The following is a 17548-nucleotide window of genomic DNA, read 5'->3' on the forward strand; positions in this document are numbered from 1 at the left end:
TGGTACTTTCCCTGGAAACCGCAGGAGATGCAACACCTGTCCCTTTACCTCTCCCTTCGACTACATCCTAGGACCCCAACAGTCTTTTCTGGTGAGGCACAGGTTCACTTGCACTTCCTCCAGTCTCATCTACTGTATTCGCTGTTCCAGGTGTTACATTCTGTACATCGGCAAGACCAAGTGCAGGCTCGGCAATTGTTTCGCTGAACACCTCTGCTCAGTCCGCCTTAACCTACCTGATCTTGCGGTTGCTCAGCATTTTAACTGCCCCTCCCATTCCCAATCTGACCTTTCGGTCCTGGGCCTCCTCCATTGTCAGAGTGAGACCCAGCCCAAATTGGAGGAACAGCGCCTCATATTTCGCTTGGGTAGCTTACCCAAGCAGTATGAACATTGATTTCTCTAACTTCAAGTAGCCCTTGCTTTCCCTCTCTCTCCATCCCCCCCCCTTCCCAGTTCTCCCACCAGTCTTACTGTCTCTGACTACATTCTATCTCTGTCCTGCCCACTCCCCTGACATCAGTCCGAAGAAGGGTCTCGACCCGAAATGTCACCCATTCCTTCTCTCCAGAGATGCTGCTTGTCCTGCTGAGTTACTCCAGCATTTTGTGTCTACCTCCGATTTAAACCAGCATCTGCAGTTCTTTCCTACACATCTTAGCTCTTGGGATGACTCGGTTTCATCTTGGTTCTGGGCTGGTTGATGAGACCACTGTGGGACCATAGGCTCTGGCAAAGATGAGATGGACAGGTATTTGACTTGCGATGTTCTGCTGCCGTTGACTCAAGGTTCACACTGCCATTGCAAGTGTTCCTATTCCATCTTGAGTCATTGTAGCCCAAGCAGTGGTGAAAAATTACAAAATTTGAATCGTTTGCAAAGAATGTAAGAAATTGACGAAGGAGAAATTAATTCAACAACTTGTCTCAGTTCCGTCGTTCAATAAAATCATGGCTGAAGTTTGGACTCCTGTAGGTAGCCCAAGCCTCAGAAGTACATATGGTAGCAAAGATTGTGGCTGCCATTAGCTTATGACCTTTTTAACCAGGTTTGGGATCGTGATCTTCAGCTGGTCAAAGACTATGGAAGGTGATGGTGAATGAAGTGACAGAGTCATGCAGACAGCCAGATCACTCCAACCAACAGGAACCATGGAGGATCCCCACATCTGGACAGGCCTAATGCCCACCATCTGTGAAGTGACTCTTGGCTTCCCAACCAGAAGATACCTGTTCTGGTTTCATGAGGATGACTAGGAGATCCAGGAGTTAACTAACCACAAACACAAGGAAATCTTAGATTGCGAACTCTACTGTGCGCAAAGGGAAAGAAACTGATCTACAGATACGTGAAAGTCGAGGTCCAACAGAAAATCCATGACCTAGAAAATAGATGGAATGAAGGAAGAAGCCAAGAGATCCAGCAATGTAATAATAACCGTGAGGTGGTTATTATTTTTGCTGAAGGACACAAAAAGCTGGAGTAACTCAGCTGGTCAGGCAGCATCTCTGGAGAAAAGGAATAGGTGATGTTTTGGGTCGTGACCCTTATTCAGACTGTCTGACTCGCTGAGTTACTCCTGCATTTTGTGTCTTTCTTTGGTGTAAACCAGCATATGCATTTCCTTCCTACATATTTTTGCCGCTCTGAAATACATCAGCGGCCTGAATCTTCAACAACTCTCATCTCTGAGAGCCAAGAGTGGGGGTTAATTTACCAAGCAGATAGGCTGGAAGGAGTACCTTGAGGATCAACAATGATTCTATCCTTGACATTTGCACCATCCCATAGTAGAGAATTAGATCAAGCAGCCTATTTCCCTGCCGAAGTATTAAAATTTAGTGACTTGGAGCTCTGTCTCACATTCACAATCTTGCCATTCCTGCATGGGTAAAGATATGCCAAGGATATACCTAATAATGGGGTCTCTTAACCAGTAATTATGTGTATTCTTTGGTTACTGATCAGAAATGCTATTTGACAAATCTGGATTTCCAACTGGCTGCACAGTATGAGGGTATTCCGTCCAATCTTGATTTCCCCTTCCTGTTTTAAAGCAAATGTTTTCACTTGTTTTTATCTTGGGGAAATCTAGCATGTGAATGCTGGTATTTGGGATATTTAAATGGTATCAGATATGAATGGTGGAATGTGAAATATTCCTTTCTTTATCCTGGCAGCCTGTTCACACATGATGTTTCACTTCAGTCCTGATGTTGCAAGTTGCTGCTGTGTAATTTAGTAGTGGCCTCCTGCAGAGTCCGTGGGCAAGCAGCCTCTGAGCTGAGCACATGCTGCATGTGTGAGAATTTGCAAGTCATATAGTTGCATGCAGCCTCTCATTGCCCACACCTCTCGGTTTCCAACATGATGCAAATCTTGACTGAGGGAGTCTCCTACGTAGTCAAAATATTCAACAGTTTGACAAAGAAAAACGGGTGTTCGAGTTGCTGTTCACGGACGCCTTCTCAACTTACTTCAGCAGAATATCCTAAACGTCCTCTTCCCTAACCATGCTGTAAGGCCAGTGCTGTGTGAATCATGCTTTTAAAATCTTTGTCTCCTTCAGGGGATATGGACAGAAGGGACATTCTGTCAACTAAGCAAAGGGTTAGCATGATGGATGTACTTTTGGTCAGGGAAACTATGTTGAAATGCCAAGCTGTTAAGGTTCTCAATTTCAAAGCAACTTTTAATTCTTTTTTTGTTTTGCAGGCTGCTATTGCAAGAGAAGAGAAGCTGTTTGCTGAAACAGTTGGAGGAAGCTACACGTTTGACCACGTACTTGCACTCCCAGTTGAAGAGGTTAGCTGCTGTGTCATGCAATACTTGCTTGATGTACTCTGGATGGATCTATTTAGTATTAACCATATTATGACGTTTCTCCTTGTGCAGTGAGATATATGTACATGTTATCCATATCTTTTGTGTACACGAGTATTGGTTATGGTCCGGGATAAATACAGAATGTGAAATCCAGAAGCAGTTTAATAACTGAAACAGCGGGAAATATTTGGTGAATTTTCCACGTTTCCGCTGATTTCTGCTTTTTAAAAATCTATTTTCCGCGCTTTTTGCATGAATTTCACGTTTTTCACTTTGCCAAAATCGCATTTACCAACGGACAAAATGAATCGAAAAAAAGAAAGAAAAAAAAAGAAAAGAAATGATGTATAGACTTGTAATGAACACTAGGGTCGCTAGGGGTTCCGCGAGAAATCCCCCGCGCCTTGGATGTCTCCCCGAAAATGTGGCACCTAGGCTGGGCAAGGCAGCCAATCTGGACCTCATCGGGACTTCCAAGGCCGATCGGTGGGTTGAATTTGCAACCTGTGGCTGGGGCTCTGGAACTCCAGCCCAGCTGGAGCCAGCACATCTATCCCCGTAGCCGACTTCCTTGGCCTGCTGGATAAACCAGCAAAGCTCTGGAATCAAGAGTGCCAGAAAATCAGTGATGGAACTGTAATGAGTAAATATTAAATTTAAGTGCAAGATTATATAACCAAATTAATTAAGACGGGGTTAAAATATAAAACACAGCAGAAAAGCCAATTACCACCTTTTTAGGCTGATTATCAATTAATGTGCGAATTTACCTCAAAATGTTATTAGTATACAGTGACATATTAACACTATTTTGTAATGTCCGTTTTTACTTTGAAATGCACTAAAAGAGGCTTGAAACTGGTAATTTTGTGTATAAATTCTCAAAAATGTTCCAATTTATGGACCCCTGCTGTACGCCTCGCGCAAGTGCTTGGCTCTTTTCCTCTTTTTTTTTAACCTCACTCACATGCCTGCGGTGGGTGGTTCAGCAGTTCCTGCTGCTACTTCCCGGGGGTCCGTGTTCGATCAAGACATCCAGCACAATTTGTGCAGAGTTGGCGCGTTCTCTTCCTGACCCATTAAGTTTCCTCCCACGCCTAGAGCCTTGCTGGCAAATTAACTGTCTGCTGCAAATTTCTTCTTGCTTTACTGTAGTTTAATGACAAGGGAAGAATCTCGGGGGAGTTGATGGGCATATGATGGTGGCGCAGTGGTAGAGTTGCTGCCTTAGAGCGCCAGAGATCTGGGTTTGATCCTAACTACAGGTGCTGTCTGTATGGAGTTTGTACGTTCTCCCCGTGACCACGTGGGTTTTCCCCGTGTGCTCCGATTTCCTTCCTCATCTCCAAAGACGTGCAGATTTGTATGTTAATTGGCTTTGGTAACATTTGTAAATTGTCCCTGGTGTGTAGAATAGTGTACAGTATCGCTGGTTGGCGCAGACTCAGTGGGCTGAAGGGCCTGTTTCCGCGCTGTATCACTAAATTAAACTAGTATGTGAGAGAAAATAAGTTGCGAGGATACAGGGAAATAGGATATTGGTTCGGCCACATTTGGAGTATTGTATGTATTTCTGGTCGCTCCATTACAGGATGGATGTGGAGGCTTGGAGAAGGGTGCAAAAGAGATTACCAGAATGCTGTCTGGATTAGAGGGTATTAGCTATAAGGAGATATTGGACAAACAGATTGTTTTTCTCTGGAGTGTCAGAGGTTGAGGGGAGTCCTAATAGAAATTTATAAAATAGATAGGGTTTACAGTCAAACTTTTTTTCCAGCATGGAAATGTCAAGACTAAAGGGAATAGCTTTAAGGTCAGAGGGCAATGCTTAAAGGAGATGTTATTTTTTTTTTACAGATGCAAGTTTTTTTTTACAGAGAATGGTGGGTGACTGGAATGTACAGACAGGTGTAGTGGTGGAAGCAGATATGATAGTGGCATTTAACAGACTTGTAAGTAGGCACGTGGATATGTAGGGAAATGAGCAAAATGATTCACATGCAGGCAGAGCAGATTGAATTTGGCATCATGTTCGCCATGGACATTGTGGGCCGAAGGGCCTGTAATTCTGCTTTACTGTTGTACATTTAATGAAATAAGAGGGGGGGGAAGGTTCTGCAGTAAACTCCAATAATCCAGCAGTCTCCAAACTTTGGTGCCAGACAAACAGTTATTCCAAACTGTTGGATGTTATTTCTATTAATATCCCTAAGCATTTTTAATTCACTTTTTAAAAAAGTTTTATTGTGAAACAGATAACCCATAATATTTCCAAACAATCAGAATGCGGGTTATTGATTTTATTGTCGTGGGATTGCTGCCCTGGCAACCGGAAAGGAGTATGGGCCGAATTGCCTCCTCCTGTGTCATTTTAAAGCACAGCACAGTACAAGATAAGAATTTGGGGTCAGGAACAGTTGTTGGATTGTCTTGCAAAAACTGACTCCCTTTGTAGGAGGAAACCTATCCTTACCTGATCTGGCCTTTGTACATTCAGACCTACAACAATGAGAGTTAAACCTTCATTGCTCTTCGACTTCAGCCAATGAAGCAGGGCAGGTAGACTTGTTGGCAGACTTGTGGTACAGATGCTGCTTGTCTCGCTGAGTTACTCCAGCTTTTTGGATCTTGGATCAACAGGGTAATACCTCCAGCTGCATGGTAAGCAGACCGTAAATCGGGGAAGGCAAAAATATGTCAAGTTGCATGTCTTAACCGCTCAATTCTTGCAATGTTATTTAAAGCATCCAGTTACTCTGTGCTGAAAAATGATGTAGCCTGCCCTGTTGCCATTAAATGACATTAGATGTATCTTGATGCAAATGACTAATCCCTGAATTCCTCAGCAGAGTGAAAGGATGTTGAATAAGTTATTATCCATTGAACTAAATGATATTCTTCTTGTTGCAGCTTAACAGCTAGTTCTCTCACGGTCTCATCTGGTAGTAGCAGAGGCTCGCTTGCATCCAGCTGTGGATCATTGGCTTCCAGCAGAGGCTCTTTAAGCTCAGTCAGCTTCACTGATATTTATGGGCTTCCACAATATGAGACTGACCCATCGCTGGATGTGGGATGCTATCTACAGTTTGATCTACTTCCGCTCGATACGATAACGAAGGACCCTTCAGTCATCGACCATTTTGAAATGTCTAACTCGAACAAGCCAAGGAGAACGCTAGATCCCCCGCAGTCCTTGGCATCACTCTCCTCCAGGTCTTCGCTGTCTTCCCTCTCCCCGCCAAGCTCCCCGCTCGACACCCCGTACTTGTCCGTTTCTCGTGATTCTCCACTGGCCCAGATGAATGAAGAGTTCGAGGAGCTGGTCGGTAGATCAGGGTCGAACAGTCTCCGAATACAAGCCCAGGCTGTCTGTCAAGATTTGCAGGAGGCCGCATCTGGAGGTGCCTTGGGAGATATCAAGATATCACAAGAGCTGGGCCCCAGAATGAGGCCACCAGTACAGGGTAAAGTAACATTTTTAAGTTGTTTGAATAATGAGTTTAGACTTTAGTTCAGACTTTATAGAGTGGAAATGGGCTCGTTGGCCCACCAGGTCCGTACCGACGAGCAATAGCACTATCCTACACACTCGGGACAATTTACAATTTTACCAAAACTAATTAACCTACAAACCTGCATGTCTTTGGAGTCTTGGAGGAATCCATAATACCCGGAGAAAACCTGTACGGTCACAGGGAGAACGTACAAACTCCGTACAGACAGCATCCGTAGTCAGGATCAAACCCAGGTCCCTGGCACTGTGAAGCAGGAACTCTACTGTGCCACCCCCTATATTTTTATTTGAATTGTATTTTTATTTGATGTGGACTTTCCTTGTTTGGCAATACATTAGTTTATTCATTGAATAAAATCCTTTGAGTTCACAGCTACTCTTCTGGGTCCACTCGTGATTGCTGCTCTCATGCCAACACGTTATCCCCGCCACAGTAAAATTTCACTCCTGGAGGTGGGGGGAATATTCCAGTATCTCCAGGCTTCCTCCGATTTCCTTCCCAGGTTTTTCCAGTAGAGAATGTGGCGATGGATGTTGGATTTCTAATTTGTATTTCTAACTTGAGGGCTGCAGTCTCACAGCTTGGGGGAACAAAGGGATGCTAAAACCTTTGATGACAAAGTTGGCTCATTAGAGCTGATGACCAAAGATCCAAAATGACAAATTTAATATTGCCTGTTTCACAAATCTCCTAAACTCTAAGACCCCATGTTGTGTTGTCATACTGACTGTAATTTGTTGTATCCTTAGATTCTCATCTTTTTACTCAGCAAATCAGGTGGTATCTGTGGAGGGACATAGTATAAATATATTCTGGGATCATGACTATGCAACTAGCTGTGGATCATTGCCTTCCAGCAGAGGTTATTTAAGCTCAGTCAGTTTCAGGGAAAGAGGAGAGGGTAATAGGATGAATAATAGGAGAAGAATGAAAGACATAAGTGGTAGTGGTTGTGGCTCAGAGAAAGAGGGAATTGTATTTGGTTTATCCTCTGAACATCTGGATGAGGTGTAAATAGAAAGAGACGATTGAAATTTAAAATACCAGAAGTGGAGGGACAAAAAATGATTCTGGAAATGACAGATAGGTTTAGAATGGCAGATCAAAAAATGTAGATGATGTACTGTGTCAACATTTTAAAAGATAAGGTGGTGTTTCTTCAACTTGCTTTGAGCTCCACTGGGACAGTAAGGAGGCCAAAAACTGCACAGTCTGAGTGTGATGGAGAATTGAAGTGGCAGACAATTGGAAGCTCATGCTCACAATTAGTGACCTTTTCTATGTCAGACGGAAGAAGGACATCGTCTGCTCAATTCTCTCCCCAGATGCTACCCGCTGAGATCCTCCAGCACTTTCTTTTTCGCTCAAGGTTTCAGCATTTGCAGTCTTGTGTCTGCATGGGTTTACGCTGTGGACAGGAAATCCCACTCTGAACATTAAATGCAGTTTACCAAACTGGAAGTAATGAAGTGAATCGCTGCTTTTTCTTTTGAATTTTCTGCATCTGTACTAATTTGCTTTAAGTACTGAGTGGAAGTATCCAAGATATGTGTACCAAAAGTGTCTATGAAATGAATGTATTGTCAGAAAACACTCATTAGGAGACATGTCTCGGTGACTTGCAGTTCACAAGGGAAAGCATTGAAACAAATTTGATCACATTTATACATTCCTGGTGCAGTAAAAGCCCCGTGACCCGGCAAATCATTAGCTCTCTAAGAAGCAGCGTTGCACGAGGAACACCTGGGGCAGCCAGGTCACCACTGGGGAGGACCCTGGCCAACATTGGAACACTGTTCGGGGGAGAACCTGGGGCTGACATGGTCAGGTTAACCACTTTATTCCATTAACCAGCACTTGTCGAGTCAGACACCAGGTAGCTAAGCATTTGACTGTGTACACAAATGGTCTGAAGAAGGGTCCTGACCCGGAATGTTACGTATCCATGTCCTCGAGAGATACTGCCTGACCCGCTGAGTTACTCCAGCATTTTGTCCTTTTGTCATACTTGCAGGTTTGTTGCCACCTTATATCATATCATATCATATATATACAGCCGGAAACAGGCCCTTTCGGCCCACCAAGTCCGTGCCGCCCAGCGATCCCCGTACATTAACACTATCCTACACCCACTAGGGACAATTTTTTACATTTACCCAGCCAATTAACCTACATACCTGTACGTCTTTGTGGCGATGTTCTGCACAACTGTGAGCAGTGAGGCCTGATTTTGATCAGTTCCTACAGAAGGTGCTGGTTGGTTAATGTAGTGATCGAATGTAGGACCAAGTGGGGGGGGAGGAAGCATTTGAGAGAAGACAGACTGAAGCTTGAAAACAAACACCCTGCCATTGCTGCGAGCAAGGAATAAAACCGAAAATGCTGGAAACAATCATCAGATCAGGCAAATCAGTATAGTGTTGGGGAAAACATTAGTTGGTGTTTCACATTGATGAAAATCTGTGGATTTGAAACATTAACTCCTCTCTTGGCCATTCTGTACCAGCTGAAGTCAATAGTTTCTTCATGGATGCTCTGTGAAGTACATGTGACCAACCTGTTACTACAGTTGGGGCAGGCCACATAGACATGTTGTATTGATGCACGGATCCCAACGTTCAGCTGCTGACATTGTCACTGATGATGTGGCTTCTTGATAACCAAATGGAAAAGATTTGAGCTGCCATGTGTTTCTGCTGAGACTGCGTTAACATGCTGTGTCTCCTTTCTCTACTCCAGTGGTAACTCTGCGTACAGACAGTGCCACCAAAGCAGGCAGAAGAATGAGAAGAGTCTCTACAGGGTTATCAGACGATTCTCTCGCTACAGACAGTGGAGTCTTTGAAGCATTAAATAAAAGGTGATAATATTTATCTGAAAACTTGGGAAAGGAATGAAGGGGAAGGATTGAAACGAGCATACGGCTGGTATTACTTGTATATACTCAGGGTGCTTTACAAATGTTTTGCGCTGAATTTTGATTACTTATGGAAGTGTCGTGGTGAAACATCTTCAAAGAGCAGTTCACAGTGCAAGCACACAACTGTTAAGAGTCATTACTCTAAATATGTAAATTTGTGCTTTATAATTATGTGTATTAATGTTCAAAATGTTTTTATTTGCAGGCCTGAGGATACTGAAGAAGCTGTGTACAATAATAGTTCCACCACATTCGATTTGCCACAGATAAAAATGGGACTTGTGTAAGTGTCTGACTTAAGTGGGACTCCCTAATGATACCCATCTGATTTCTTAATACCCTTTAGGGAACGAGATTTGTCATTTTGTTTTGTGACTAACCCCTGATACTTCTCATCTGCATTACTGACTGGAGTGGGCAGTAAATACCAGCCTCAACAATGGTGCCTACATCCCACGATTGGATGTATTAAAAAAAAATCTCCATTTGATTTTCAGACAGCTGGGGAAAAAAAGATACAAAATCAAGCAGAAGTTAGAGTCATAGAGCACGAAAACAGGCCCCTCGGCCCTAGTTGCCCGTGCCGATCAAGATGCTCTAACTACACTAGTTCCACCTGCTTGTGTTTGGTTCATCTATATACTAAAACTCTTGTTTGTTCCTGAACTACAGCCAAAACGGTACACGATAGGACGCCAATTTTAGGCCCACTTTACTCACCATCGTCCCTTTGGTGCTAATGGAAGAAGTTTCATTGAAATCGGTGTTATATTTTAAAAGTTATTCACATTTTAAAGTTTAAATCTATCTCCTAGGGAGGGAGGGGGAGAGGAGGGATAAGGGGGGTTGAGGGGGATGGAGTAGGGGAGGTGGAGGGGAGGGGGGGGGGAGAGGGTGCTGCACCAATGCTGGAGAGGTTTGGGCCCAACAGGTCCACTTGGTCTAGTATTCCTCTAAACTGTTCCTATCCATGTACCTGTCCAAATGTCTTTTAACTGTTGTTGTTGTACTTGCCTCAACTACCACCTATTGCAGCTCATTCCATATCGCACTACTCTGTGCGAAAAAGTTGCACCTCTGGTTCCCATTAAATCTTTCCTCTCTCACCTTACACTATGTCCTCTGGTTCTTGATTCCTCTACTCTGCGTAAAAGACGCTGTATCTATTCCCTCATCTATTCTCCTCGTGATCTTTTACACCTCTATGAGATCACTCCTCATTCCCCTGCATTCCATAGAATAAAGTCCTAGCCTGCCCAACCTCTGCCTATAGCCCAGGTCCTCAAGTCCTGGCCACATCGTTGTGAATCTTCTCTGCATTCTTTCCAGCTTAACAACATCCTTTCTACAGCAGAGTGACCAAAACTGAACACAATACTCCAAATGCAGCCTCATCAATGTCTTGTACAACGGTAACATAACATCCCAACTGCTATACTCAATACCCTGATTGATGAAGGCCAATGTACCAAAAGCCTTCTTGACCACCCTGTTTACCTGTGATGCCAGTTTCACATCACTATGTATTTGCGTTCCTAGATCCCTCTGCTCTACAACGCTCTCTAAGGTCCTGCCATTCACTGTGAAGGTCCTGCCCTGGTTTGACATCTGAAAATGCAACACCACGCACTTACCTTCATTAAACTCCATTAACAATTCCTCAGCCCACTTACCAAACTTTCAAGATCCTGCTGTAACTTTTGATAACCATCTTTGTTTTCTATGATACCATCTATTTTAGTGTCATCTGCAACTTACTAATCATGCCATCAACATTCTCAGCCAAATCGCAGATATAAACTACAAACAGCAATGAGTCCAGCACTGATCTCTGAGACACACCACTAGCAACAGGCATACAGTCTGAAAAACAACTTTCCACCATCACTCTCATTCTTCCATTAAGCTAATTTTCTGTCCGTTTGGGTAGCTCTCCCTTGATCCCATGTGAACTAACCTTCCAGAACAGTCTACCATGCAAAACCTTTTCAAATGCCTTGCTTAAGTATGCATTGACAACATCTACGGTTTTGCCCTCAATATGGTTATTGTAGGAGGGATGTATTTGCACTGGGGAGTGTGCACTGGAGATTCACTAGCACCTTGCCTGGATTGAATGAGTTTAGTTGTCAGGAGAGATTGGATAGGCTGGGATTATTTGGCCTGGGGCAAAGGAGGCTGACTGAAGACCAGGTAGAGGCGTATAAGATTATGAAAGACATTGATAAAGTAGATATAATAGAAGAAAATAACTGCAGATGCTGGTACAAATCAAAGGTATTTATTTACAAAATGCTGGAGTAACTCAGCAGGTCAGGCAGCATCTCAGGAGAGAAGGAATGGGTGACGTTTCGGGTTGAGACTCTTCTTCAGACTGATGTCAGGGGGGCGGGACAAAGGAAGGATATAGGTGGAGACAGGAAGATAGAGGGAGATCTGGGAAGGAGGAGGGGAAGAGATGGACAGAGGAACTATCTAAAGTTGGAGAAGTCGATGTTCATACCACTGGGCTGCAAGCTGCCCAGGCGAAATATGAAGTGCTGTTCCTCCAATTTCCGGTGGGCCTCACTATGGCACTGGAGGAGGCCCATGACGGAAAGGTCAGACTGGGAACGGGAGGGGGAGTTGAAGTGCTCGGCCACTGGGAGATCAGTTTGGCCAACACGGACCGAGCGCAGGTGTTGAGCGAAGCGATCGATGAGGTTGGAGGAGGTGCAGGTGAACCTTTGTCTCACCTGGAAAGACTGTTTGGGTCCTTGGATGGAGTTGAGGGGGGAGGTAAAGGGACAGGTGTTGCATCTCGTGCGGTTGCAGGGGAAAGTGCCCGGGAATGGGGTGGTTTGGGTAGGGAGGGACGAGTGGACCAGGGAGTTACGGAGGGAACGGTCTCTGCGGAATGCAGAGAGGGGAGGGGATGGGAAGATATGGCCAGTGGTGGGGTCCCGTTGTAGGTGACGGAAATGTTGCCGGATGATTTGTTGGATCTGCTGGCTGGTGTGGTGGAAGGTGAGAACGAGGGGGATTATGTCCTTGTTGCGAGTGGGGGGAGGGGGAGCAAGAGCGGAACTGCGGGATGTAGAAGAGACCCTAGTTGAGAGCCTCATCTATAATGGAAGAGATAGATAGTCAGAATATTTCCAATTGTATGTGTAAACAGGAGGGTATAGGTTTAGGGTGAGAGAAAGGAAGTTTAAAGGGGATTTTAGGGGCAAGTTTTTTTTTAACACAGTGAGTGGTTGATATGAGGAGCACACTGCAAGACGAGGTAGTGGAAATGTATACACTTAGTACGTTTAAGAGTCATTTAGACACATACCTAAATTGACAAGCAAATAATATGGTTCCAGTGTGGGAAAATGAGACTAGTGTGGATGGACATAAAGGTTGGCCACAGATGTGGTGGACCAACGCGGCCTTTTCTATGTTGTATGACTTTGTGAGAGAAATTCTCCATGGCATTGTGATCAATTGTTCTCCTTCCATCACTGAAAACAGATGATCTAGTTATCAACAGGAGAAAAACTAGTGACGGACATTTTCTACAAGCCCACCGACTCGCACAGCTATCTGGACTACACTTCTTCTCACCCGGTCCCCTGCAAAAAGTCTATCCCCTACTCCCAATTCCTCCGTCTACGCCGCATCTGCGCCCGGGATGAGGTGTTTCAGACTAGGGCTTCCGAGATGTCCTCGTTTTTCAGAAAACGGGGCTTCCCCTCCTCCATTATAGATGAGGCTCTCACTAGGGTCTCTTCTACATCCCGCAGCTCCGCTCTTGCTCCCCCTCCCCCCACTCGCAACAAGGACAGGATCCCCCTCGTTCTCACCTTCCACCCCACCAGCCAGCGGATCCAACATATCATCCACCAACATTTCCGTCACCTACAACAGGACCCCACCACTGGCCATATCTTCCCATCCCCTCCCCTCTCTGCGTTCCGCAGAGACCGTTCCCTCCGCAACTCCCTGGTCCACTCGTCCCTTCCTACCCAAACCACCCTAACCCCGGGCACTTTCCCTTGCAACCGCACGAGATGCAACACCTGTCCCTTCACCTCCCCCATCAACTCCATCAAAGGACCCAAACAGTCTTTCCAGGTGAGACAGAGGTTCACCTGCACCTCCTCCAACCTCATCTATTGCATCCGCTGCTCTAGATGTCAACTTATTTATATCGGCGAAACCAAGCGCAGGCTCGGCGATCGCTTCGCTGAACACCTGCGCTCGGTCCGCATTAACGCAACTGATCTCCCGGTGGCCCAGCACTTTAACTCCCCCCCCCCATTCCCAGTCTGACCTCTCTGTCATGGGCCTCCTCCAGTGCCATAGTGAGGCCCGCCGGAAATTGGAGGAGCAGCACCTCATATTTCGCCTGGGCAGTTTGCGGCCTGGTGGTATGAACGTCGACTTCTCCAACTTCAGATAGCTCCTCTGTCCCTCCCTTCCCCTCCTTCCCAGATCTCCCTCTATCTTCCTGTCTCCACCTATATCCTTCCTTTGTCCCACCCCCGACATCAGTCTGAAGAAGGGTCTCGACCCGAAACGTCACCCATTCCTCCTCTCCCGAGATGCTGCCTGACCTGCTGAGTTACTCCAGCATTTTGTGAATAAATCAATTTGTACCAGCATCTGCAGTTATTTTCTTATACATATGATCTAGTTATCAAATTGGTTATGGGTCAGTATGCAAATAAGCACCTTTATTACATCACTTCTTTGACTCGCATTAGTTGCCAAAGAAACTATATAAATACAAATGCCTCATTTGCCAAACACACTTACAAAATCTTTGGATCTGCAGGTACGATGACCGTGATGAAAGCTTGCTCATTCACGTGCTGCAGATGAGGAACCTTGCTGCTCTACAAGTGAAAGATGGGAACAGAATGTAAGTTTAAAAATTATAGCAACAAACCTGTGAGTCTTGAGGCCCATGTTCTATCACTGTTGTGTTTTATAAAGCTCTCCATTCTGTTTGTATTAATCAGAGCCAATTTCAGTCAGTTGTCTATTCAGCAATGCTGCAGTTCGTAGTGCAGACTGGGCGATCGTTTCGCTGAACACCTTCGCTTAGCCCGCCTTGGCCTACACTATGTCCCGGTTACCAAACATTTTAACATCCCTTCCCATTCCCATACTGACCTTCCTGTCCAGGGCCTCCCCCACTGTCAGAGTGAGGCCACATGCAAATTGGAGGAGCAACATCTCATATTTCGCTTGGGCAGCTTGTAACCCAGCCAGATGAACACTGATTTCTCTAATTTAAAGTAACTGTTGCATTCCTTCTCTCTCTATTTTTCTCTTGGTCTTGACCCGAAATATCACGTATTCCATTTCTCCAGAGATGCTGCCTCACACGCTGAGTTAAAGCAGCATTTTGTGTCTACAACCTGTTCATTGCTGGATGTATGGGTGAAGCGTTCAGAGCAAATGGAAGTTAACTGAAAACTTATTGGCCTTGAGAGAGCAACTGAGAAAGGGGAGAGAGAGATTGGGTGACAAAAAGTTCATGGTGTTGGGATGGATTTGGCTTTGAAACTCTAAATGTCAAAATGTGCTCATGTTACAGATACATCAGGATTTCGTTGCTCCCACTTGATCCTGGCACAACATTTACTTTCTGCTCCAAGGCTGGAGATTTCCAGCCAGTCACGACATTCAATGAATCGTTCCAAGTGCCAATTCCACACAGTATGTTGAAGTTAAAGACTCTGCAGTTGGATGTCTGTGCCATTGACCAGCAGAGACAGGAGGAGCTATTGGTGGGTACCTCGCTGTCTGACATCCTCGTTCGCACTGCAAGTTTGGAGCAACTGTGAAATTATCTTGGTTTTGTGTTGATATTGAACTTGTGTAAACCCGATGCTAAGTCTTAAACTTTAGATTTTTAGATTTAGAGATACAGCGCGGAAACAGGGCCTTCGGCCCACCGGGTCTGCGCTGCCCAGCGATCCCTGCACACTAACACTATCCTACACTCACTCTCTGTACGTCTTTGGAGTGTGGGAGGAAAACGAAGATCTCGGAGAAAACCCACGCAGGTCACGGGGAGAACGTACAAACTCCGTACAGACGGCGCCCGTAGTCAGGATCGAACCTAAGTCTCCGGCGCTACATTCGCTATAAGGCAGCAACTCTACCACTGCGCCATCGTGCACTATATGTTTGAAGAGCCACTGCCTCCAGGCAGATTCTTTCCGCATGCAATCCTTTTGCTGCATTCAGACACTATTTGACTCCTGCTGATGGTTATGGTGGGAATTCATTCCATATTGTACATTATATGCAATAACAAAGCAACAGCGGTGATCTGCAAGTCAGGATAGTGTGCAATTTGGAGAGAGTGGTATTCCTACGTACTTGCTGTCTTTTACGCTCTAGCTGGTGGAGGTGTGGGATAGAGTGCTGCTAGTTTAGTTTATTGTCACGTGTACCGAGATACAGTGAAAAGCTTTTGTTGTGTGCTAACCAGTCAGTGGAAAGTCAGTACATGATTACAATCGAGCCATTCACAGTGTACAGTTACATGTTAAAGGGAATAACATGAACAATATTTAGTGCAATATAAAGCCAGCAAAGTCTGATCAAAGATAGTCCGAGGGTCTCCAATAAGGTAGGTGGTAGTTCAGGACTGCTCTCTAGTGATAGGATGGTTTAGTTGCCTGATCCGGCAGGAACATAGGAATGTCACTCTCCAAATTGCTAGAAACATAGAAAAAATAGCTGCAGGAGTAGGCTATTCGGCCCTTCGAGCCAGCACCGCCATTCAATATGATCATGGCTGATCATCAAAAATCAGTACCCCGTTCTTGCTTGTTCCCCATATCCCTCGATTCCTTTTACCCTAAGAGCTAAACTGACTCTCTTGAAAACATCCAGTAAATTGGCTTCCGCTGCCTTCTGTGCCAGAGAATTCCGCAGATTCACAGCTCTCTGGGTGAAAAATCTTTTCCTCATCTCAGTCCTAAATGGCCTACCCCTTATTCTTAAACTGTGACCCCTGGTTCTGGACTCCCCCAATATCTGGAACTTTTTTTTCTGCATCTCACCTGTCCAATCCTTTAAGAATTTTATATATTTCTATAAGATCCCCTCTCATTCTTCTAAATTCCAGTGAATACAAGCTCACTTGACCCATTCATCGTATGTCAGTCCCGCCATCCCGAGAATTAACCTGGTGAACCTATGCTGCACTCCCTCAATAGCAATAATGTCCTTCCTCAAATTAGGAGACCAAAATTGCACACAATACTTCAGCTGTGGTCTCACCAGGGCCCTGTACAACTAGAGTAGGACCTCCTTGCTCCTAAACTCATATCCTCTCGCAAGGAAGGACAACATGTCATTAGCTTTCTTCACTGTCTGCTGTACCTGCATGCTTACTTTCAGTGACTGATGTACAAGCACACCCAGCTCCCCCAACATCGGGAAAACCCAGGTCTCGTTGCACCTCCCCTTTTCCTAATCTGACACCATTCAGATAATAATCTGCCTTCCTGTTCTTGCCACCAGTGTGGATAACCTCACATTTATCCATATTATACTGCATCTGCCATGCATCTGCCCACTCACCCAACCAATCCGTCACCCTGCAGCCTCATGGCATCCTCATTGCAGCTCACACTGCCACCCAGCTTTGTGTCATCCGCAAACGGAGATGTCACATTTAATTTCCTTGTCTAAATCGTTTATAGATATTGTAAATAACTGGGGTCCCAGCACCCAGCCTTGCAGCACCCCACGAGTCACTGCCTGCCATTCTGAAAATGACCCGTTAATTCCTACTCTTTGCTTCCTGTCTAACAACCAGTTCTCTATCCATGTCAATACCCTACCCCCAATATCATGTGCTCTAATCTCTTGTGTGGGACCTTGTCAAAGGCTTTTTGAAAGTCCAGATGCACCACATCCACTGGCTCTCTCTTATCCATTCTACTTGTTACATCCTCAAAAGATTCCAGAAGATTAGTCAAGCTTGATTTCTCTTTCATAAATCCATGCTGACTTTGACCGATCTAGTCGCTGCTTTCCAAACGCACTGCTATAACATCGTTAATAATCGACTCAAGCATCTTCCCCACTACCAATGTAAGGCTAACTGGTCTATAATTCCCTTTTTTCTCTCTCCCTCCTTTCGTAAAAAGTGGAGTTACTTTGGCTACCCTCCAGTCCACAGGAACTGATCCAGAGTCCATAGAACATTGGAAAATGATCACCAATGCATGCACAATTTCTAGGGCCACCTCCTTGAGTACTCTGGGATGCAGACCATCAGTCCCTGGGGAT

The 17548-nt window shown here is 45.0% G+C and overlaps 1 protein-coding gene across 1 annotated transcript in view; it reads left to right on the forward strand.

Annotated features, from left to right (window-relative positions):
* Window positions 1-17548, forward strand: part of wwc3 (WWC family member 3) — a 180111-nt gene that overhangs the window by 144063 nt on the left and 18500 nt on the right. Inside the window, exons 10-15 of the mRNA XM_078409450.1 lie at window positions 2717-2806; window positions 5738-6291; window positions 9082-9202; window positions 9468-9545; window positions 14064-14150; window positions 14832-15024. Coding sequence (XP_078265576.1) covers window positions 2717-2806; window positions 5738-6291; window positions 9082-9202; window positions 9468-9545; window positions 14064-14150; window positions 14832-15024 — 1123 coding nt within the window. The remainder of the gene's footprint in view (window positions 1-2716; window positions 2807-5737; window positions 6292-9081; window positions 9203-9467; window positions 9546-14063; window positions 14151-14831; window positions 15025-17548) is intronic.

This window comes from Rhinoraja longicauda, chromosome 12 (genome assembly GCF_053455715.1).
Source record: "Rhinoraja longicauda isolate Sanriku21f chromosome 12, sRhiLon1.1, whole genome shotgun sequence".
Classification (NCBI taxonomy): Eukaryota; Metazoa; Chordata; class Chondrichthyes; order Rajiformes; family Arhynchobatidae; genus Rhinoraja; species Rhinoraja longicauda.